A 23548-nucleotide genomic window follows, 5' to 3' on the forward strand; every position below is an offset into this window, starting at 1 on the left:
CAAATTTTATATCTGTTCTAAATGTACAATAAAAATAATTCTAGGTTAAGAATTTTTTTTATTGTACATTTAGAACAGATATAAAATGTGTGATTAATCGTGAGTTAACTATTGAAGTCATGCAATTAATTACAATTCAAAATTGTAATCTGACACCCCTAATTTTTAATAATCTTTATCACAAATTTTATATCTGTTCTAAATGTACAATAAAAAATTCTAGGTTTTCATACTCTTGTTAACAAAAGTGAAAAAAAAAAGATAAACTAATAGAAATAGTTCAAATGAATTTTTGACGTCTATAGCCGTCAATGGCAGTGAATGAGTTAATTAGAAGGTGTCTTGTCCGCTTGGGATGCGTTGCAGCATTGGCGAGAATCAACATCTGACCAATCTCCGTCTACTTTTCCTACCTTCTAGTATTTAGCTTGGACAGTGGCTCATACTTTTACCTCACTGCTCAGGGTTCTGCACTCCCAAACCACAGGCACAGGTTCGATCCCCAAGTTGGGTGCAGCACAGTAAATTCTGTAGAGTGAATCAGACTCTATTTAGAGTAAATTTGACTCTATTTAGAGTAAATTTGACTCTATTTAGAGTGGGACCAAATAGACTCCGTTTTAGAGTAGTAACATTTACACTTGGAAGAGATTAAAATAAAGAATTAAACAAATAAAGAAATAAAAGTCACTCAAGGGTTGGGAGACTGCCACACTATCACCTGAGCTATGCCACGCCTACCAAAACACATTGTTTTGGGTCTCTTGGAGATTACAGCTGACATGAGCGATATACTAACACACAGCAGGAAGTGCGTGGCTGAAGGTCGTGAGTTTGTTCCTCAACCCTTGAATTCTTTATTTTACTCTCTTCTAAGTGTAAATATTACTCTACAACTGAATTTAATGTGTGGACACAGCAAGGGTAAAAAATAAAAGCATCACTGCATGTATAAGACTTACCAAAATATTTCACCGTTGTCGATGTAAATGTTGTCGGTGTGCTAGCGAGAACTCGGACATCCACGTAATCGTCTCAGGAACGATTTAGATCGGATTGAATTGAGTCAAAGCAAGGTCATACTGCGCAAATCCGACACTTAATAGCATTTACTGTTTCATGTGAAATTCAGTATTAAAAAAAATGCAATTATTTGGTCGTTAACACTTCTTTTATTCTAGGAGGAATTGTAATTAAATTTTCATCCCTTGGACAAACCTTATCCCTTAGTGGCGCTTTATGATCTCAGTGCTCTTATTATAAGTCTAAAATGTAGCATTGACCTAACATCAATAAGCCATTACAGAAAACACACAACGTTCAATTTTGTACGTTCCCCGTGTTTAATCAAATCCTGTTTTGCATTTCCGCGACTAAAACAACCTTGAGGTTGCCAAGCAACGGGAATCATCGCATCCTTTGCCAAGAGCATTCGGCTTGTTAGCATTACAGTAACTTTACACTAAAGCCAATGACAATATTTCAGCCCCCACTATGATGCATGAATGGCGGCGGTCCCACACTGGGGATCGAGCCTGTTGTCTGCTTTCACATCAGCTGCTACATGCTTGTATGTAGAAGACGTGCAACAAGGCCTCCCTGAGGAGCTGCTGAGGGGGGGTGGGGGTGTGATGGTGGGCACATACCTTGGAACCACTTTACAGATCATTAGCTTTTTGTAATTCCCTCATCCACTGAATAGATGTTTAGGGGCTGCCAAGAGAAGAGGCAAGTCCCAGTTGGTGCGAAGGACGTTTTTTTTTTTTTTTTAATAGTACATACATGACTGCACTTTGAAACTGAAATAATTCCAACGTTAAGTGGCTCAAAGGAGTGAACAATTTGGATGCAGTTGCAGTACGCGCCGAAACATACTAATAATCCTGTCAGAGATTTTCAGAAATCAAGCAAAAATATATGTGGAGAAAGAGAACAAAAAAAAGATGTTATTGTGTTGGTCATAGAGTGGAGAATATCAGCGCTAGCAATTTATTTGTTTTGCTCTTTGTTTGTGATGCCCACTTATAACTGTGAGAAAAAGATTCAGCTTCAAACATGGTGCCAATAATGAAATAAAAGACAAAACAATGGAGATGATTTTTGAAAGAAAGAAAAATGAATTTCACAAAGCTGTGACTGACTTGAAAACAAGCGAGTGCAAGGCACACTTACATGGCACGATGATGAGTTTTATATTTTGTCATCAGTTACAAATCTGTCAAAATATTTGAAACAAGTCCGTGGCACAAAAAAAGTTACGGGATCTTACTTATTCTGGATTTATTTTATACAGCATTAAAAACAAAACAAAAAAACATGCTCTGTAAATGTAGCAACAGCGGCCCATTTGGTCCTGACTAACCTGACCACACACTGCATTCGTCCTTTTTTTTTTGTTTTAATTTACATTTCATTCACATTGACAATTCTCAGGAGTAGATAATATACAATATTTTATTGCCACTATAACACACATGTTCCAGGAGTTCCAGGAAGCCTGCTACCATTTAACTAACTAACTAACTAAATAACTAACTAACTAACTAACTAAAAGGACGTTTCCACAGCAACGTTTGCACCCCCCAAAAAATTTTTTAAGTAGTAATGGCAGTTTTTTTGCTTAAAATGTGAAAAATAATATTTTGGCACATAGTTAGTTAGTTAGTTAGTTAATTATAAAAATAAAAATAAAAATAAAAATAAAAATAAAAATAAAAATAAAAATAAAAATAAAAAGCAATTACTTAGGATACATTAAACTGAAATTACGTGTTTAAAGATGATTTAGTTAATTATAAAAATAAAAATAAAAATAAAAATAAAAATAAAAATAAAAATAAAAATAAAAATAAAAATAAACAGCAATTACTTAGGATACATTAAACTGAAATTACGTGTTTAAAGATGATTTTTCTAACTAACTAACTAACTAACTAACTAACTAACTAAAAGGACGTTTCCACAGCAACGTTTGCACCCCCAAAAAAAATTTTAAGTAGTAATGGCAGTTTTTTTGCTTAAAATGTGAAAAATAATATTTTGGCACATAGTTAGTTAGTTAGTTAGTTAATTATAAAAATAAAAATAAAAATCAGCATAAACAGCAATTACTTAGGATACATTAAACTGAAATTACGTGTTTAAAGATGATTTTTCTAACTAACTAACTAACTAAAAGGACGTTTCCACAGCAACGTTGCAAAAAATTTTTTTAAGTAGTAATGGCAGTTTTTTTGCTTAAAATGTGAAAAATAATATTTGGGCACATAGTTAGTTAGTTAATTATAAAAAATAAAAATAAAAATCTGCATAAACAGCAATTACTTAGGATACATTAAACTGAAATTACGTGTTTAAAGATGATTTCCACAGCAACGTTTGCACCCCCCAAAATTTTTTTTAAGTAGTAATGGCAGTTTTTTTGCTTAAAATGTGAAAAATAATATTTTGGCACATAGTTAGTTAGTTAGTTAGTTAATTATAAAAATAAATCAGTATTTAAAGATGATTTTTCTAACTAACTAACTAACTAACTAAAAGGACATTTCCACAGCAACGTTTGCACCCAAAAACTTTTTTTTTAAGTAGTAATGGCAGTTTTTTTTGCTTAAAATGTGAAAAATAATATTTTGGCACATAGTTAGTTAGTTAATTAGTTCAATCTCCAGACAAAAATCTACATAAACAGTAATTACTTATGATACATTAAACTGAAATTATGTGTTAAAAGATTCTTTTTCTAACTAACTAACTAACTAAAAATATATTTCCACAGCAAAGTTTTTAACTAAAAACTTTTTTTAAGTAGTAATGGGAGTTTTTTTTGCTTAAAATGTGAAAAATTATCTTTTGACACATAGTTAGTTAATTAGTCCAATCTCCACTCAAAAATCTACATAAACAGTAATTACTTATGATACATCAAACTGAAATTATGTGTTAAAATATTATTTTTCTAACTAACTAACTAAAAATATATTTCCACAGCAAAGTTTTTAACTAAAAACTTTTTTTTATGTAGTATTGGCAGTTTTGTTGCTTAAAATGTGAAAAATAATCTTTTGACACATAGTTAGTTAGTTCATTAGTCCAATCTCCACACAAAAATAAAAATAAACAGGAATTACTTAGGCTCCATTAAACTGAAATTATGTGTTAAAAGATTATTTTTCTAACTAACTAACTAACTAACTAACTAACTAACTAACTTACTAAAAGGATGTTTCCACAGCAACGTTTGCACCCCAAAACTTTTTTTTTAAGTAGTAATGGCAGTTTTGTTGCTTAAAATGTGAAAAATAATCTTTTGGCACATAGTTAGTTAGTTGGTTAATTAGTCCAATCTCCACAAAAAAATAGAGATAATCAGTAATTACTTAGGATACATTAAACTGAAATTATGTGTTAAAAGATTATTTTTCAAACTAACTAACTAACTAACTAACTAACTTACTAAAAGGATGTTTCCACAGCAACGTTTGCACCCCAAAACTTTTTTTTAAGTAGTAATGGCAGTTTTGTTGCTTAAAATGTGAAAAATAATCTTTTGGCACATAGTTAGTTAGTTGGTTAATTAGTCCAATCTCCACAAAAAAATAGAGATAATCAGTAATTACTTAGGATACATTAAACTGAAATTATGTGTTAAAAGATTATTTTTCTAACTAACTAACTAACTAACTAAAAAGACATTTCCACAGCAAAGTTTTTAACTAAAGTAGTAGTGGCAGTTTTGTTGCTTAAAATGTGATAAATAATCTTTTGACGCATAGTTAGTTAGTTAATTATAAAAATAAATAAATAAATCTACATAAACAGTAATTAAATCATCCACGCCAGAAAGAAAGGTATTTTTTGTCATTGTGTTAAATTCAATTTTATAAAGTAATAGAGGTATCGGTACTGGAAAGAGTGAATACTCATACTGGTGTCGGTCTGAAAAAAATTGGTTTTGAACATCCCTACTTTTTATGAGAGCATTCCCGTTTAAACACTAAAAACATACAAACAAAAAAACATCATTATGGAGCTTGTTTATATGACAACAGCGAATAATCAACTATTAGATGAGACTGAACAAAAATATGAGCATCTTTAAAATGTAAGTACAGGATACCGTCCTCCTCTTCATGTGGACTGGATAGGATTCAGATCTTCAATATGGTTTGATGTAACATGGACTGACAAACAAATGTGACACATTTGCCAGTGATTGTGAAAGGAAAAATATATACTTTAAACGGCATCTACTGGATGTGTGAAAACTCATTAAATGATGGAATCTTCTTGAAACAAGCTATGTGAAGGGGCGGCGCACGCCATCTTTGATAACACTTCACACGCCGACTCTTCCCTGCAGTCGAGGTACTAGTGACACTTTTTAAGTGCTCCCTTTCACAGCGCTTTAATGAATATTTGACCACTTTCAACTTGTACGGCGACGGCCTCGTCACACTGCACCCTTTCATATTTCGGCTTATTTGCCGTCATGTCAGGCGGTGGCGCACCCGCGTCGTCGAGGCTCTCAAGCCGCAAGAGCAGGAAGGCGGCGGCGGATGTGTGCGACGACCTTTAGACAACACTCCCACAGCTGCATTTGCTTTTATAGACGGCGAGGTGGAACTACACGAGCGAGGTAGGCATGTGCAACCCCTCAGCACTAAGTCGACGTGATGGACACAAACAACGCAGCCATAACTTGCTATCTATAATGGATGACGTTCTTTTTTTTTTTTTTTAAGTGTGCGCGCTCGGAGCAGCGGCTATCAAAATAAAAACCGTGGAGATTTTTTCCTCTAAAATAAGTGTCTGCTTCGTCACGTCGTTTTTTGGAGCGTGAAAAGTTGGGGCGGGGAGTTGTGTCGAGATTGTATTTCCACCCACCTCTCCCTGGGCATCTGATGGTTGGGATTGTGGTGACAGCGGATGCTGAGGCCAAAGAGCTTGCGGGCGGTGCGCTGGATCTTGAGCCGCTGGACCTCGAGGGAGCTCTGGAGCAGCCTGTAGCGAGCCTGCAGGTCCCAGTCGCTCCCCCACAGCAAGTGCACGCTGTTGATGGGCAGGAAGTGAGTGGAGGGCAGCCTCTTCAGAAACGACTTGAACTCATCTGTAAAAGCACAGGGGGGGGGGGGGGGTAAGCTACGTCAGCCCTAGAAACCAACCTTACTTATGAGCAATGGCAAAGGCACGTGTCTGAATGTCAGCCTATGTTAGTTCATGAAAAGGCATAGTTTACTTGTTTTTGTTATTTATTTATTTGTATGTTTAACCCTGGAGAACCCAAGAACCCTTTTCTTCTTTGGAAAATTATGAATTATACATTAAATGACTGCTATAAGTTCACTGAACACCAAAATATGTTTTTTCAATTTCAACCCTTTTTTTTGGAACTAGCTCAGAGTTGCTAATTTATCAAAAAATATATATATAAAACATACTCCGAGGCATTTTGCAACATGATATGAAATAGATTAACAAAAAAACACAATTTTACCATCTGATGGTTTGCTGAGAAGATGGTTTTGTTTGGATTGATTTCCAGCTCAACAAAACAGCATGTTGCCAGCCATCTTGTCACCACCACTCTGGCTCATGTAAGTGCAATATTCATCCACTAGATGGCTCCATGCAGGGGTCAGAAGTGGCACTCTGGACTTTTGAAGTTAAATTTGTAAAAAAAAAAAATAAATAATAGGTATTTGTTATTTGAGTAGCAGAATTTATAGGGGCCAAATTTGACCCCGTGTGTTCTCCAGGGTTTTAATAAAAGTGGGCTACTCCGATGGCAAAAAGTATTCTCCAAGCAAGTTTTTTTGGGGGACAATATCATCATTTTTACAATTTTATGTCTTTTGGGAAACAATTGGAAACATTGACGCATATCTGGAAGTTTATAAAGACGCGCTTTGGAACCAAAACATGGAGCCACTTGATTTGACATGAATCAGTGCTCGGTAATACCGACCAGTGCTCCTCAACCCTGGTCCTCAAGGACCGGTATCCAGCCTGTTTTCCATGCCTCCCACAGCCAACACAGGTGATTCATATCATCAGCAATCTCTGGAGAAGGCTGATAACGATCTCCACCTGTGTTGGCTGTGGGAGACATGGAAAACAGGCTGGATACCGGTCCCTGAGGATCAGGGTTGAGGACCACTGATACCGACCACAATCGGTGTGTGCCAACAAAAGTACCATCTTTGGTGCCCATCCCTACCCGCGACCTTCTCACTGCTCCAGCTCACTTGCAACTTCGATGAAAACACACACTATAAAAAATGAATAGATAGCTGATGATTTTCACCCCAAGTGAAAGCTACATAATTTCACATGTAACCTATACAGCACATAAACTGCAAATTAAAAAAAAAGCTAACATGACCTTCAGTGACCTATGATAATCTAGCAAGCTCAAAAGGATCCAAAGGCCAATTTATAATATGGCGATCCCCTCCACACTCGACTTTCCTTCATGCTTCAAGACAGTTGAACAGCTTTTTTCTTTCCGCCCAGAGTTTTCGCCTGGTCCTCCGAGGCTTGTCAGATCTGCTTTGCCCGTTAGCTTCAGAGACACCAGAGTCCTCCTCCGCCGTTTCTCCTCCACCCGGCGTTCACAGATGTCACACGCCACCCTCAACCTTTTGCTCCTCGACCTGCCGCGGGGATGTCGGCCCGCGATTAAGAGTCGTCTGAATCCGACGGCCTAAAAAGACCGTTAGCGCGTCACTCCCACCTGCCGGGTCAGCAGCTGCCACATCACGTATGCGGGGGAAACAAATGGACTTGCTCCTTAATAGACATTCCTAGAAAAGTACTAGCGTTTGTCAAACTGAAAACATTAATGTCAAAAAATGATGACAAGTTTTCCCTGAAGTGCCTCATTTGTGTGAAAAAGTGGATATGTACTAGAACAGATGTTCTCAGATGATAATGTGTTGAGACTTGGTGTTTCATTACAGCGTTTTTTGCATGCTTGAGTAGCTGTAAACAATTGTGTTTTTGTGCTAGCGAGGCGGGTTTGGCTTAGTGTTAAGTTCAACAGCAGCTGCCGTCCGCGTTAAACGGCATTTTCCATATCTGCACTGTACAGTCTCTCTTCTTACTCCATCCTGTCTGCTTGATCCTAATGTCTTATCTAATTTTCTATAATCCTGAAGGTAGATACCGACCATAATGGCCAAACAGAAAGACACCCAAAAAACATTGCCACAATCACACTTCATCCTCGTATTACAGCTCAACATACGATTAACATGTTCCGGCTCTGATATAAAGCATCCATTTAATCTTTATGTCATGTATTATTCTCTCTATTAGACGTATGAAAATCCCAAAATACTAACCCTTGGCCTGTATCTTACGTAGTCATGTAGGAGATTTATTGTCTTTTACAACCTTTTTTTGTTTAGCACTTTGTATATAACAGATGCTTTGAAAGTAAAGTATCGATGGATTGATAAACAAACACTCATCTCAGGTGCATCAATTCCTGCATTATAGCTTTAACCCTAACAAGCCTTAACCCTGAAATACACGAGAGAAAATTCTCATTTTTTGTAAATAGAGTATTTATTAGTCCCTTTGAACAAACAAAAAACAAAACTTTTTTTGAAAATCAACTTCCACATATGACTTGTGTCATATTTGAGACATCCGGTCACAATGCTTCAAATTCGTATTTTTATAACTGTCAAAAATATAATAATAAACAAATTTGTATTTCCAAAAATCAGAAAGAACATTTCCCACTATTAACAAGTGTAGGTGTCTCTCTTTTCCCAATTGGGGCGATCTTGCAAGGTTGCTGGAAAAGCCATCAGATGGGTGATACTGCCCTCTAATGGATTATACGTGCAATGCATGTGTTAGATCAGATGATACGTCTGGCGTTATAAGGTTAAGTGATACATTATGTTGGTCTACAGCACAAGTTCAAAGAATTAGCTCATTTAACAACCCCCATTTAACGACGCCGAATCATGACCAAAAATGTATTTTACCAAGCGGTCCTGTGGTGTAAAAGTCTAGGGTAAAATGCCTGAGGTTTGAATCGGCCTATTATAGTGTCGGGCGATTACAATTTTTAATCGTAATTAATTGCATGACTTCAATAGCTAACTCACGATTAATCACACATTTTATATCCGTTCTAAATGTACAATAAAATGTCCAATCTGTTTTTTTCTAAGTTTCCATACTCTTGTGAAGTGGATTTTCTTTTAACTAATAGAAATATGGCTGCATCTTTTAGTCATTGATACAGTAATTTCATAATAATTCATAAAATTGAGTTCTTTTTTTTTTTTACTCTAATGTAAAAAAAACGAGTGTGATATTGATTTGTGTTGAGGTCATTTTTCTGCCACTAGATGGCATAATTGCATTTCTAAGACAGTGACAGCTTGGTACATTTTTCTTTTCATATTAGGAGCTATCTAATCTTTAACATGAAATAACTTATGCCAGTGTTTTCAACACCATTTTAATATACCCAAGTAAACTGGCCACCACCCAAGAGGTTTTCAAGAAAATCTATTAAAAATATATTTAAAAAGGAAAAAAAAACATGTCGCAACAGGATATACTCACTTGTGGGTTGTGAGGCTAGAGGAGACGTAGTAACAGGATGAGAGGCCCTATAAATTCTGCTACTCAAATAACAAAGATCTTTTTTTTTTTTTTTTTACAAATTTAACTTCAAAAGTCCAGAGTGCCACTTCTGACCCCTGCATGGGGCCATCTAGTGGCTGAATATTGCACTTACATGAGCCAGAGTGGTGGTGACAAGATGGCTAAAATGCAACAAAAAAAACAAAACAATTATATTGTGTAATGTAGCTGTCTATTTGATTGATTATTTTCTTAAATTCTAAATAGTTTACTGACAGTTTTTGTTATTCAGATTTTTCAAAATGATACCCCTAAATCCCAAAGGGTCAAATTTCGCCCTAATCCTAAATTAGGGAATACATTGAAAAAAACATATATTTTAGTGTTCAGTGAACTTATAGCAGTCATTTAATGTATAATTCATAATTTTCCAAAGAAGAAAACGGTTCTTGGGTTCTCCAGGGTTAAATTAACTCAAAATTAACCCACTCATTTTGACACTCCTATTTGAAACAATTGAAATTCTAAATCAGTTTGGTCAGAAAATCCATCAAATCAATTACAGGCCTAAATCAATTTAAATGCTGGACTTGGTCGAGCTGGCGAGGACTTCAAAACTTTAATTCTTAAAAGAAGTTTTCATGACTACTCACCGGAGTTCTCAAAGTCTTTGTAGGAGGACGCCCACAACTCCGCCATGCCCAGCATGGTGTTCTCCATGATCTGGATGTCGGTGATGGGACAATTGCACTGCGGATACTCGTCTGCACACTGGCAGATGCACTGGTTGTTGCGGCACAGGTACTCTCCTTCTCCGTTACACATGATGTAGCTCAGAGCCGACTGGACAAACTTCTCCTGCAGGTACTCGGGGAAAATCACTTGAAGGCCTGAAAAACATCAACGCGTTGTTGATTAAAGCTTGATGTGTGTGAGATGATTTGATATTAAATTATGATATAATTTGTCTTCAGTGTTCCAGATGTCAATGTAGGCAATTGGAGCTTTCAGGTACAGTATAAAAATTCCACACATTAATTTGACAAAATGTATTTTCATGCCAATTATAATAATAATAATAATAATAATAATTACTTCATTACACCGTTGCGATACACCAGAGGGATCTGTGCGTTCAATTACCAGGATGAAGCAGTCATTTTTACACTAACACAATAGTGCATAATAAATTAAATTACTCATAAGTATTGCATGTCTTTAACATCATTATACAATATAAATATATATATATATTTTTTTAATGGGTTAAATGAGTGGGCATAATTTTTACACTGGTATCCGCAGGGATTGAAGGGCAACATGTAAATTGTGCCATTCACTGAGCATTTTTATGAAACTGTTCATGTCTTTACTGTTATGCACTTTGTCTATACGTTTATGCAAATAGTGCATTTAAGTGGGCAACACCCATTTGCTAACATATTTAACTGACTAAAAACTTGGATTTAATGTAAACTCATCAAAGTATAAGTAGAAAGTATATTTAGTTTCATAATAATAATAATTTTAATAATTAAATTAATAATTAAAAAAATAATAAAAATTATTGCAGTAGATTTTTTATTATTATTATTCATGAATACAGTGAATTTCCTGTCACTATCACTATGAAACTAAAAATAATGATTAAAGAATGGAAAACAACAATGACGGAAATGTGCAGTTTTGTAATGGTATATTATTGTGCATTATTGTGAGTTTTAAAAAGTAAAATAACAAAAGTAAAAATGTCAAGGAGAACATTAAAGTAATTCAGTGATTGGCCTATAAAGGAATTATTTCAATTTTTTTCCCGTGCAGGGAAATAAATGGCAGAGCGTCCTTTCAGTGTTGCTTTGTGTTGGGGGCACTCGGTTATTTGTCTAAAGGATGTGCTTCAAAGCCTTCCAGTGTTCAACATGAGCTGTCACGTTTGTGCTGGCTCGCTCTCAGCGTGACAGCCTTCAGTTGTGATTGATGCCTCCCGTCGAGTGTACCGTCGGCTTGTTTAGCACACAATCGTTGCCCTCCTCATATGCAATTTTCAGCCCCTGTGTGTGTGTGTGTGTGTGTGTGTGTGTGTGTGTGTGCGTTTTACACAATTAGCCAAACAAAGAGTCACCATTTGTGTTTTCACAGCACATTGCATATCAACATTGGAAGCAATTCACATGTGATAAACAGCAGCTACTTCTGCAAGTGAGGCTGTGTTTGTTGTCACGTGTTAAAATGATTTCTACCAAATATCAATACCACTTTATATCGTACATGCTACAGTGGAACCATTTTTGTTTTGTGAGTTTTTTAAAATTGCATGGGCCTTTTGCTTATTACTCAAAATCCCCCCATTGAAATGAATGGCGGGCTACCAGGGGTCGAAATCCCCCATTGAAATGAATGGCGGGCTACCAGGGGTCGAAATTCCCCCATAGGAATGAATGGCGGGCGACCAGGGGTCAAAATCCCCCCATTGAAATGAATGGCGGGCGACCAGGGGTCGAAATTTCCCCATAGGAATGAATGGCAGGCGACCAGGGGTCGAAATCCCCACATTGAAATGAATGGCGGGCGACCAGGGGTCGAAATCCCTCATTGAAATGAATGGCGGACTACCGGGGGTCGAAATCCCCCCATTGAAATGAATGGCGGGCGACCAGGGGTCAAAATCCCCCATTGAAATGAATGGCGGGCGACCAGGGGTCGAAATCCTCCCATTGAAATGAATGGCGGGCGACCAGGGGTCGACATCCCCCCATTGAAATGAATGGCGGGCGACCAGGGGTCGAAATTCCCCCATAGGAATGAATGGCGGGCGACCAGGGATCGAAATCCCCCCATAGGAATGAATGGCGGGCGACCAGGGGTCAAAATCCCCCATTGAAATGAATGGCGGGCTACCAGGGGTCGAAATTCCCCCATAGGAATGAATGGCGGGCGACCAGGGGTCAAAATCCCCCCATTGAAATGAATGGCGGGCGACCAGGGGTCGAAATTTCCCCATAGGAATGAATGGCAGGCGACCAGGGGTCGAAATCCCCACATTGAAATGAATGGCGGGCGACCAGGGGTCGAAATCCCTCATTGAAATGAATGGCGGACTACCGGGGGTCGAAATCCCCCCATTGAAATGAATGGCGGGCGACCAGGGGTCAAAATCCCCCATTGAAATGAATGGCGGGCGACCAGGGGTCGAAATCCTCCCATTGAAATGAATGGCGGGCGACCAGGGGTCGACATCCCCCCATTGAAATGAATGGCGGGCGACCAGGGGTCGAAATTCCCCCATAGGAATGAATGGCGGGCGACCAGGGATCGAAATCCCCCCATAGGAATGAATGGCGGGCGACCAGGGGTCAAAATCCCCCATTGAAATGAATGGCGGGCGACCAAGGGTCGAAATTCCCCCATTGAAATGAATGGCGGGTGACCAGGCGTCGAAATCACCCATTGAAATGAATGGCGGGTGACCAGGGGTCCAATTTCCCCATTGAAAGGAATGGCGGGTGACCAGGGGTCGAAATCCCCCCATTGAAATGAATGGCGGGCAACCAGGTGTCGAAATCCCCCCATTGAAATGAATGGCGGGCTACCAGGAGTCGAATAAGATACGGTTATTTTTCATAGTGATTTTACTTTCTTCCAAAACAGCTACATTGTGATATTTTCCTTACCTATTGCAACATACAGACATACAAATGCATCACGGTACTGTAATAAAGTATGATCGAACTTAATTCCCACTCATACTTTGGAGGCGCTGATCCATGCGGTGTCATTGCAGTTTGCTACAGTATATAAACTAAAGGCCAACAAATGGAAGCAGAAGTGCATTTCGACCCATCTTACTGTCTCTCAATGTATCATTTCTGAACTCTGGGCCAATTGATATCTCTCAGGAGATCTCATAGAAATGAAGGTTGTGCGGCAGTAAAGCCTTTTTCTTGAATCCAGGGCCTGGAAAATAAATCCTTAGCTCTACAAGCCAGTGGACTGGAAAAGAACTAAATAGGTTTTTTTCTTGCCCTTTTTGTATGGAACATAGGAAAAGCAATATATTTTTTCTTTAATCGGTTTTACTTGAGCACAAACGTTGCCTCAGCAGAAAATATGCACGCAGAAATCAAAACATAACATTATACTGAGTGATGAATGTTTTTTTCTCCCTCCATTTTCCAGTCAGGCATTATTTTCACCCAAAGGTGAAAAAATAATCAATTTATGCCGAATCAATGTAATGTAGCTGAAATGAAAGGGATAGCGAGGGCATTATTACACATTGTACACTTGAATAACTTGCTGATAAACAGTCAAATGGCGTCCCCGATGTGTGCACACTTCAATTAAAGCTACTTACTTTCACTTGCATAAAAAAAAATGTTGATGCAAAAACTGTGCTGAAAAGTTAATTAAGAACTTTATATTAAACAATATTTAGGATACAGCTACACACAGCATATTGTGTATGCTGATGTAAACAGTAAAAGTTCCTGAATAAATTAAATAATTCCTAATCTGTTCAGGGACACTAAAATATCGACTATAGCCAGTCAGTTTTGAGTTAACTAGGGTAGGCTAGGGTACGTGGCTAATGTAAGCAGCCTTTAATGAGATGGAAAAACCACTAAAATAAACAAAATGTACAATCAGGTTGAAAATTTAAACTTAGACTGGCAGCTTGTTATAAATCTACACATTTAACTCAATCCATTGCATACACACGTATATTTTTCTAAGCAGACGCCAACGTAAATAGCAAGTAATAAGCTAGACAAAAGGACCAAGCTGAAAAATATATTTTAAACTTTAAATCACTTTATAAATTACTATAAAATGACTGTATCAACAAACTAAAAGATATAAGCACATTTGTATTTCGCAACCATATTTAGCCAATTTTTATGCTAACAAGGATATGAAAAACTTAAAAAATATTTTGCTGTACATTTAGAATTGATATAGAGTGCAATTAATTTACAATTAATCAGGTATTAACTATGGAAATCATGTGATTATGATTAAAAATCATGATTGACTTATAGCCCTAATATATAAAGAGTAAATGCATATATTTATTTAAGTGCGTGTGCATGTGTGAGTAAATACAGTACAACATGGGCAAATTTCATTTGAATTAAATTAGATTTGCTGATACGTAAGGTATAGAGGTGCAACAACTAGCAGATTATTAAATAAATCAATCTAATACAGTTGATTAATCATTTAGGGACCTTGTTCAACTTAACCCCTAGGCGTTATTGTGACAATTTTTGGGCTTTTTGTTGGTTCTGACCAAGCCATTTCAAAATAAAATACTGCCCACGGGTTAAAATTGACGAAATCTTTGGAATTTCATCCTCTTAACAATAAACATTCTCCGATTTTTGTAGTCCATGAAAGCAGAGTGATTATCTTTGTGTTGTGTTGAATCAAAATAAGAAATTTGGAAACACCTGCTTTTACTTTGAAAAACATTTTTGGTGATTTTTTTGACGTATGTAATTGACCAATTACTAAAAAAAATAATTAAAATAATTAATTGACAGAAAAATCAATAATCTAAATCATTCGGCGCTGGTAAAGCATCTTCAAAGACTTACTTAGTTCTTGCTTTTATGCCCACAGTAGGACATTATAGGACCAAAATCCGGCCAACTTTCTTCCAAGTCACATTTTCTGACAACGGCAGCTCACAAAAGCGTTACTCGGTTGCAACCAAATGTGTATAACCAGAATTAAAAAGTAACCATTCCAATAATGTGTCCGTTAATTAGCACATTTACTAAAGGTTTTATAAAGGCAACCATTTAACACTATTTTAATTGCTTTGGAAAAAAATGGTATTGACAAAATAGGAACAAATCTTAAATTGACCAGAATCCCGGAATGAGATTCTACCGTAATGTCTTTCGGTTGTTCTTCACCCCGTAAAAGCTGCTTCCCTCAACCGCACAATGATCGTTGCCCGTCAGCCAGATGAAGGGAAGGGGGCGGGTCGGGTTCTGGAAGGGGCAAAGTGGATGGATAGCTCACGGTGTGACCACAAAAGACTCGGGTTGCACCAGCCCTTTTTCTCTCTCCATCAGGCCTGTCTGTGGCCCCAAGATCCAATATTCATTTAGCTTGATGTATTCCTGGACTTGAAACTTTAATGTGATTTGTGGGACAATCCAGATGGCAAGTTCACGGATCAACGCCGCTGACTGGCGGAGTGCGGTGCCAGCGGGGCCCACTGCACAATAACACAGAGTGCCTACCCTTCTCCTTCCTCCGCCTTCCTCCGAGCATACCTCACAAGCTCCGAGCCCCGCGTCAACATCCGTCACTTCGGCCGCTGTCCACTCTTTTCTGTTCGCCGACTTTGTCTCTCCTCTTTGCACCTCTGTCCGACTTCATTACGCTCACATTTGCTCCCGCCGCGCACCTTCCGCGCGGCCTTTGGCTCGCGTTCACTCCATCACTCGCTCCCGTTTCTTCACCTCTCGCACTCTCACCAACTTCACTCAATCACTTGCATCGACTCGGTTACTGGAAATGTGATGTCTTGTCCTCGCACCCCCTGTTACCAGAATCCCTCAGCGGCCCGTGTTGCTGTAGCGTGACACAGACCTCCGCTAAGGCTAACACATTTGTCACCATCACAATCAACTTTATTGTCACTGTATGGAAAAACAAACAAACAAAAACAACAACAACAAAAAACACTATATTAATATATAATATTAATATTCTTGTATAATGCTAAAAACAATGCCCACACTCAGATACATGAACTCACCCATACAATGTAGCAATACACAGAGGCTGGCAATTTTCAAAATGTTGTCGTTGCGTCATTTTTTCAAGCCGAACTAAACTAATTGTCAGTCCGTCATTTTATTTCAACCACACTTCCGTCATCACTTTGTCAACACTATGTTAGGACTGACAGACAATGGTGGGCATTCCATCACTCCATCATTCGTCAACTGAACGGGCCCCGCTGGTACTTGACCTGATTAGTGCCGATGACAATGACGGATGAAAACCCGCTTCAGTCAGTGCTTAGCCGGTCATTTTTTTTCTTGTCATTCGTCATAAAAATGGGCATCTGTCAGTAGTCGGGTTTCTATCCAATTGTTTCGCGTTTTTTAAGCAAATTTACTGAAAATGCACAAAACGGACATGCGACTTATGCCCGTTTCCATCTGTTCTTCTTTTGCAAATATTGAGAGGGGACTCCGCCGCTGTAGGTGGCAGTATACACTATTAAGATGTGATCCACCAGTAATTTAAAAGAAGAAGAACAGGAAGCCACTGCGCCATGCGATGATGTCATATGAGTTTGCTTTTGTAATTCCTGATAAACTTTACTCTTTTCAATCTAAAATAGCATTAATATTTGCTTCTTTAATTAATTCCAAAAAGATTTCTGTTTCGTCATCCCCCCAAACATACCTTACTTTATCGTCCGCCATTGCTTTGTGACGAGTCAAAACGAGCAAATTAGCATTTTCCTTTTTTGATGCTTCAGAAGCAGGAATTCTAACCTCAACCTATTGATGGCATTTTAAATAGTTATCATGAGGTGGGTTTCCATCTACCTATTTTTATTTGAGTTGTCAGGAATTGCAAAATTAACCTGAATGGACTAGAAAAAAGGCAAAAAATTCTCCCAAAAAGTGAAAAAAATTGGGGTGGATTTTCCAGCGTATTAATTAAAAGAAAATGCAAATTTTGGTTATGGAAACAAGTTTTGTGAATAAAAGATGGCAGCATTGCTCCGCCATTCGAATTTATTGAAAATTCTCAACACCAACATGCAACTTTTCAAGATTTGTCTCTGTTTCACAAATGATGAGATATACGCCGCGCATGCAAGGAACAAAATTCCTTGCGGACAGATCATGCACAAAACATAAACCAATGGTCCTGTAAAAGGAGATATTCCGATCACGTTTATGTGACCAAATATTCGGGTTATTAAAGGGTAACCCAATATTCGGGTTTACTGAAGTTGAAATTTATGGATTAAAACCCATCATAATAGGGAATTTTTTTATGCAAATTTATTGAAAATGCGCAAAACAAGCATGCAACTTCGTTTACCGTTTCCATTTATTATTATTTTGTGAATATTGAGAGGCAGAGAGCATACCATTCGATGATGTAATATTCCGTCACAATGACGTGTATTGGATCCTGTCATTGTTTATTTGCAAAACCTGTTTTCATAGCCAAAATTAGCATTTTTCTTGTATCAATATGGTGAAAAACCCACCCCAATTTTCTCAATTTTTGGGCAAATTTTAGACTTTTATTTTTATTTTTTTAATTCCTAGCATTTCCATTTCGGTTCATTGTCACAATTCTTGAAAATTTGAATACATATACTGTAGCTGGATTACGTCAGCGTCACGCACAGTTTAAACTTTTTGTAATTTTTTGTTGAACGGTATTCTGCGAGATTTTTCTCTTGTACTGGATTTATGATCTGAATAGATTGGGTTGTGCTAAATTGCAAAGCTTTTTTTTTGCCTATGCCATCAAATGTGGGTATAACATAATGTCAAAGTTTGACAATCATTTCCAGGATTTGCATTTAAAAAGGGAACTTGGTCGTCACCCCACGCAGCTTTAATTTCTATTATTTCCAAGAGGGTCCTGTCATTGTTTATTTGTATTGGGTCCTGTCATTGTTTATTCGCAAAACCTGTTTTCATAGCTAAAATTTGCATTTTTCTTGTATTGATATGGTGAAAAACCCACCCCAATTTTCTCAATTTTTTTGCGAATTTTTGACTTTTTTATTTTAATTTTTTTAATTCCTAGCATTTCCATTTAGGTTTATTGTCACAATTCTTGAAAATTTGAATACATATAGTGTAGCTGGATTACGTCAGCGTCACGCACGGTTTAAACTTTTTGTAATTTTTTGTTGAACGGTTTTCTGCGAGATTTTTCTCTTGTACTGGATTTATGATCTGAATAGATTGGGTTGTGCTAAATTGCAAAGCTTTTTTTTTGCCTATGCCATCAAATGTGAGTATAACATAATGTCAAAGTTTGACAATCATTTCCAGGATTTGCATTTAAAAGGGGATGCGAGAACTTGGTCGTCACCCCACGCAGCTTTAATTTCTATTATTTCCAAGAGGAAAATGTTGACCTTAGAGGCACTACTGTAAATAGCATTGAAGTCAATGAAGAGGCTTAATTCCATCCACTAAATGATGACAATGCCCATGAACTCCGTTGTGACTTTGCCTTTCCATTATGTCTCCTTGTGGCGTACACTATTTTTAAATGCTGATAGATGGGGGTTAGGTGGAGGGAAATGTGGTGGGGGGAGGGGGGGCAGAGCTTGTAACTGCAAAGCGGTGGCCTGCTTATTGCAATGCCACGCTTCGCCTCATAAGTCAGTGTTTCATTACAGATTAATTGAGCATTGTGTGGCCCGCAATTTTGCAAAATAATCATTACTTAATCCACTGGTGCAATAAAGTGCATTTACTTGAATGGGAAGGTGAGGAAGTGGCGGGGGGACATTAAATGAAGATTGGAGGTTATTGTTATCAAACCCAAAGACCTCCGATGTGGATTACTCCCTCTTGTATTTTTCTAGGTTGGGGAACGGGCACTCTGGTCTGCCTGTGGAGGCTTTAACCAAAGGGGGCATATCATTGGAAGATTTGCTGTGTCGGCCCATTTCGCGCACATCTGTGCAGCCAAAGCCGCTATTTATCCACTTTTCATTTCTATTCCGTAAGACTCTCTATGAGCGGCACCGGAGCTCAAAATAGCACTTTTGGAAAACTTTCACAGTCTCAGCACTTAGCATGCAAATGGTTCACACACGTATGTGGAGGAGATTATCGAAGATTATCATAAATGCTCTCAGCAAGCACCTTGTGTTGTCAAACGGGAACATGGGCCCCCCCGTGAAGAATTGCAATGAGCAGCGTTATGAATAGATCTAGCTTTCATTTCCAGCGCTAACATTTAAAGTGGACATACATTTGCTAGCCTCCATTACATGTTTTCAACAATGGCAATAAATTATGATTATCACCAATTAACATTGATACTAATTCCGAAGTGTTGGATGAGCAGCAAGTGACCATTTTAGATTATGTCATAACATTTCCTCAATCTGTCGAAAAAACACTCAAATAAGTGACACTAAGCTTTTTAAATATTACTAAAGAGAAAAAAAAGTAAAACAAAAAAAAATAAAAAAATTATGACCAAAAAAGTTGTGCCCATATTATATATAGAGTAAGACCGCATCAAATGCTTTTATTGTTATAGTGCGGGGACGGGGGTTGTGCCTTGGCGCTGCCGTGACCCGGGGGGCTCTGGATCATGCCAGATCCACCACACCAGCATCTATCGAAATTCAAACGCAATCTGCTTCTTCTTCTGGTCGTCGAATCGGTGGAAGCTGATGTCTGTGGATCTCACTCTGCTTCATCTATCCTTCCTTCCTTTCCTCAGTTTCTCCTTTGGTCTCTTGAGGTCTCCCTAATCTGTTGGAATTTAGATGTTTCTGGGGTTGGTGAAAGATTTTGGTTGGTAACCCGATGGGTAGTAGGTGATGTCTGGTCGGTGCTGGATTTCACTTTCCTTTCTTTTCTTTGATCCTTCCTCAGGTCTCCTGACAACCTCACGACTCTAGCTGGTTTCTGAAGTATTCGGCTTAGGTGAACGGTATGGGATTTTTTTTATAGATTTTAGGTGAATTAATAAGTACACACTCACACGTACGCACACATACACCCGCACATACAAAAAAAAAAAAAAAAAAAGAGCAAAGATGATGACATGTCGAATCGGTAAAATTACCGAATGAACAATATTTAGCTCTTTCAAAGAAGAAAAAAAAAGGAAAAAACTATGTTATAGTTAAAAAAGCAGCCCTGTTTTTGCATAGCTTGAAATTCCGAAAATATATTCAACAGATGTTGTCAATAAGAGACAAAAGATTTAACTCGACTTAAAAGAGCGAACAAAAGTGGTGGATTTAAAAATAGATGCTTCATGTGTGATATTTAGAATGTTAATGACACATTATGCTTAAAACAGAATCTGCTTTACCTAAGGTGTTTGAACTAAACATGTTCAGAAAATTGACTTTGCATTCCACAACGGGCATTTGAGGGACTTCTTAAGTAATGATCAATTGTAAATTTCTAATATGCCTCAAGGCCAAACGTGTGTGTGTTTTATTAACTACCATGATGATGGCATTATTCATTTGGTTATTAACATGCCCAAAGCCAACTCAAGCTTTTTCTTTTTGGTTGGTGTCATGCAGGACAATGTGCCTTTTCTGATTACTATCAAAACATACAATTGTAACCTTCAGGCAGTGAGTAGACCTAAGCTGTACTGAATTCAATGAAATAAGATGGAATAGCAAGTGTAAGCGGGTTAGTCCTATGTTATTGTGGCACAGGATTACACCGTTTTTACAGGGAGTTCCAACTACCTTTTTTCCCCCCTAACTTTCAAGTCTTCAAATGGCCGTGTGATAAATTGTAATGTAATAATATCTCGTGTTTCCTGTCTAGTCAAGTCAAGTTGAGGTAACAGTATGTTGTGATGATCTGTGTTTTTGTCGATTTGGTTTTATTTTTTGTACTAAGTTTTGTTTTGTGTTTCCCATGTTGTTGTTTTGCTTTCTCTGATCAGCTCACTCCAGCCTCTCGTGTCTTGTCCAGTTTGCCTCGTTAAGTGTTTTGCTTTTTTCTCCGCACCTGTTTGCTTTTTTATTTTTATTTTTTTTATTTTAAGCAATCCTATCCTGCCTCCTTGCTTCTCTGCATTAATTAAACAGTAATTAGAGTCGGGTTTGGAGTACGAGTAAAATATAGTCTTTTTACTAAAAAGGGGCCGGTCGGTATAAGCTCAAAATTCCAAGGCTTTTTTTTTTTTGTCCTAGTCCAGCCCTATCTGAGGATACTCATATGTTTAAAAAAAAAAAAAAAAAGCATGTTAGATTGATGGAAGAGTCTAAATTATCAGCAGGTGTGAATGTGATGTGTGATGAGCTTTAGGCTACAGCTTAAGCGTAATGAAAACAAGCAGTATAGAACATTGATGGATTGACTAGGGATAATTAACATTTGTTGTTTGTAACAACCATCAAGTGTGAGATTCAATAACAAAGCAAATCATTGTTTATTTGTGTAATGCTAAAAATGGTGTTTGTGAGCGAGCGTAGCAATTGAATTAACATAAATGCCCCTACACAGTTGAATCCGCCGTTGACATTATCAGATAGGCTGGGGTCAGAGCAAGAGACACTTTCAAGCAAGAAAAAGTCATCCCCACCCTCCTCATGTCAAAGACAAAAGGTAAGCAGAGCTGCAATGGGTTTTGTTGAATGTGCATCTTAGCATTAGCTAACATCATTAGCTTCTGATACTGTGAATGGGAACATAGCATAACATAACATAATTGATTTCTAGGTAAAGTTGTGGGCAGTGATATTTCTGTTTGGCGAACCGTGTGCCGCATGCTGGGCTGGACCGTAAAATGGGCTGACGTGCAAGACGTTTGTGTGCAGGTGTTCTACATTTCATGATCCTTGGGCTATTTTGAGGAAAGCATGTCATACTTGTGATGCACAAACACACGCACACAACAAGCGTGCACTCTTCAACATAGTTTGGCGTTAGCCGAAATTGCTTGTTAAAGCAATTGTGAGATGGAGGAGGGCAGGCCTGTCTAAGGTGCGAGATGAATTCTCGGAGCAGCCGACACACGAGTCACACAAGCGCGCAGTAAATGTGAAATAGTGAGGCCGCCCTCTCGTCCTTATTCTCTGTGCACAATCTCAGTTGGCAATAGAGGTCTGTGTCATTTTTCTCGAAAGGAACACAACAACATCAGTGCACCATAAATGGCAAATTGAGAGCACATTACAAGAATAAAGTCACAGTGTTATGCAGAACTAGTGGTAGCATTACCAAAACATAAATCGGCAATTTAACAACATTAAAATAGGATTTATGTGGAGTGTGTGTGTGTGTGTGTGTGTGTGTTTGGGGGGGTAGTCGGTGTAACTGTGTCATGAGAACGACATAATACGTTAACTCATTCACTGCCATTGACGTAAAAAATTCATTTTGAACTATTTCTATTAGTTTAACATTTTTTCCACTTTTGTTAACAAGAGTCTGAAAACCTAGAAAAAAAAATATTGTACATTTAGAACAGATATAAAATGTATGATTAATCGTGAGTTAAGGAAGTCATGCGATTAATTACAATTTTAAAAAAATCTGATAACGTGATAACTTACATTGATGTTTCTGCATCTGGCAATTTATTATTATATTATATTATTAGTATGGGATTTTTTTTTAATGGGCTTTAGGTGAACTGATGAATACACACACGCTCGCACGCACGCACGCACACACACACACACGCACATACACATACTCACCCACATACAAAAAAAAGGGTATATATATATATATATATATATATATATATATATATATATATATATATATAAATATATATATATATATATATATATATATGTGTGTGTATATGTGTATATATATATGTATATGTATTTAAAAAAAAAAAAAAAAACATTTATTAAATTTTTTTTAATTGATTTGTTGAATTAAAAAAAAAAAAAAAAAAAAAAAAGGAGAGCAATGATGATGTCAAATCGAATGAACAATACTGAGCTCTCCTGTGAAAAAAAAAAAAAGAAAAGAAAAAAAATAAATAAATCTGATCGCCTGACGCGATAAAAGAAAAGAAAAGATTATTTAAAAATTAGGAGCGTGAGTTAATTGCATGACTCACGAGTTAACTCACGATGAATCACAAATTTTATATCTGTTCTAAATGTACAATAACAAAATTCTAGGTTTTCATACTCTTGTTAAACATTGAAAAAAATGTTAAACTAATAGAAATAGTTCAAATGAATATT

At 37.3% G+C, this 23548-nt stretch overlaps 1 protein-coding gene across 1 annotated transcript in view; it reads right to left on the reverse strand.

The window, feature by feature from the left end:
• Nucleotides 1-23548, reverse strand: part of brinp1 (bone morphogenetic protein/retinoic acid inducible neural-specific 1) — a 178251-nt gene that overhangs the window by 14528 nt on the left and 140175 nt on the right. The window contains exons 6-7 of the mRNA XM_077542653.1: nucleotides 10263-10499; nucleotides 5884-6106 (exon numbers count right to left, since the gene is read on the reverse strand). Of these exons, the coding sequence (XP_077398779.1) occupies nucleotides 5884-6106; nucleotides 10263-10499 (460 nt within the window). The remainder of the gene's footprint in view (nucleotides 1-5883; nucleotides 6107-10262; nucleotides 10500-23548) is intronic.

Source organism: Vanacampus margaritifer, chromosome 14, assembly GCF_051991255.1.
Source record: "Vanacampus margaritifer isolate UIUO_Vmar chromosome 14, RoL_Vmar_1.0, whole genome shotgun sequence".
NCBI classification, from domain to species: Eukaryota; Metazoa; Chordata; class Actinopteri; order Syngnathiformes; family Syngnathidae; genus Vanacampus; species Vanacampus margaritifer.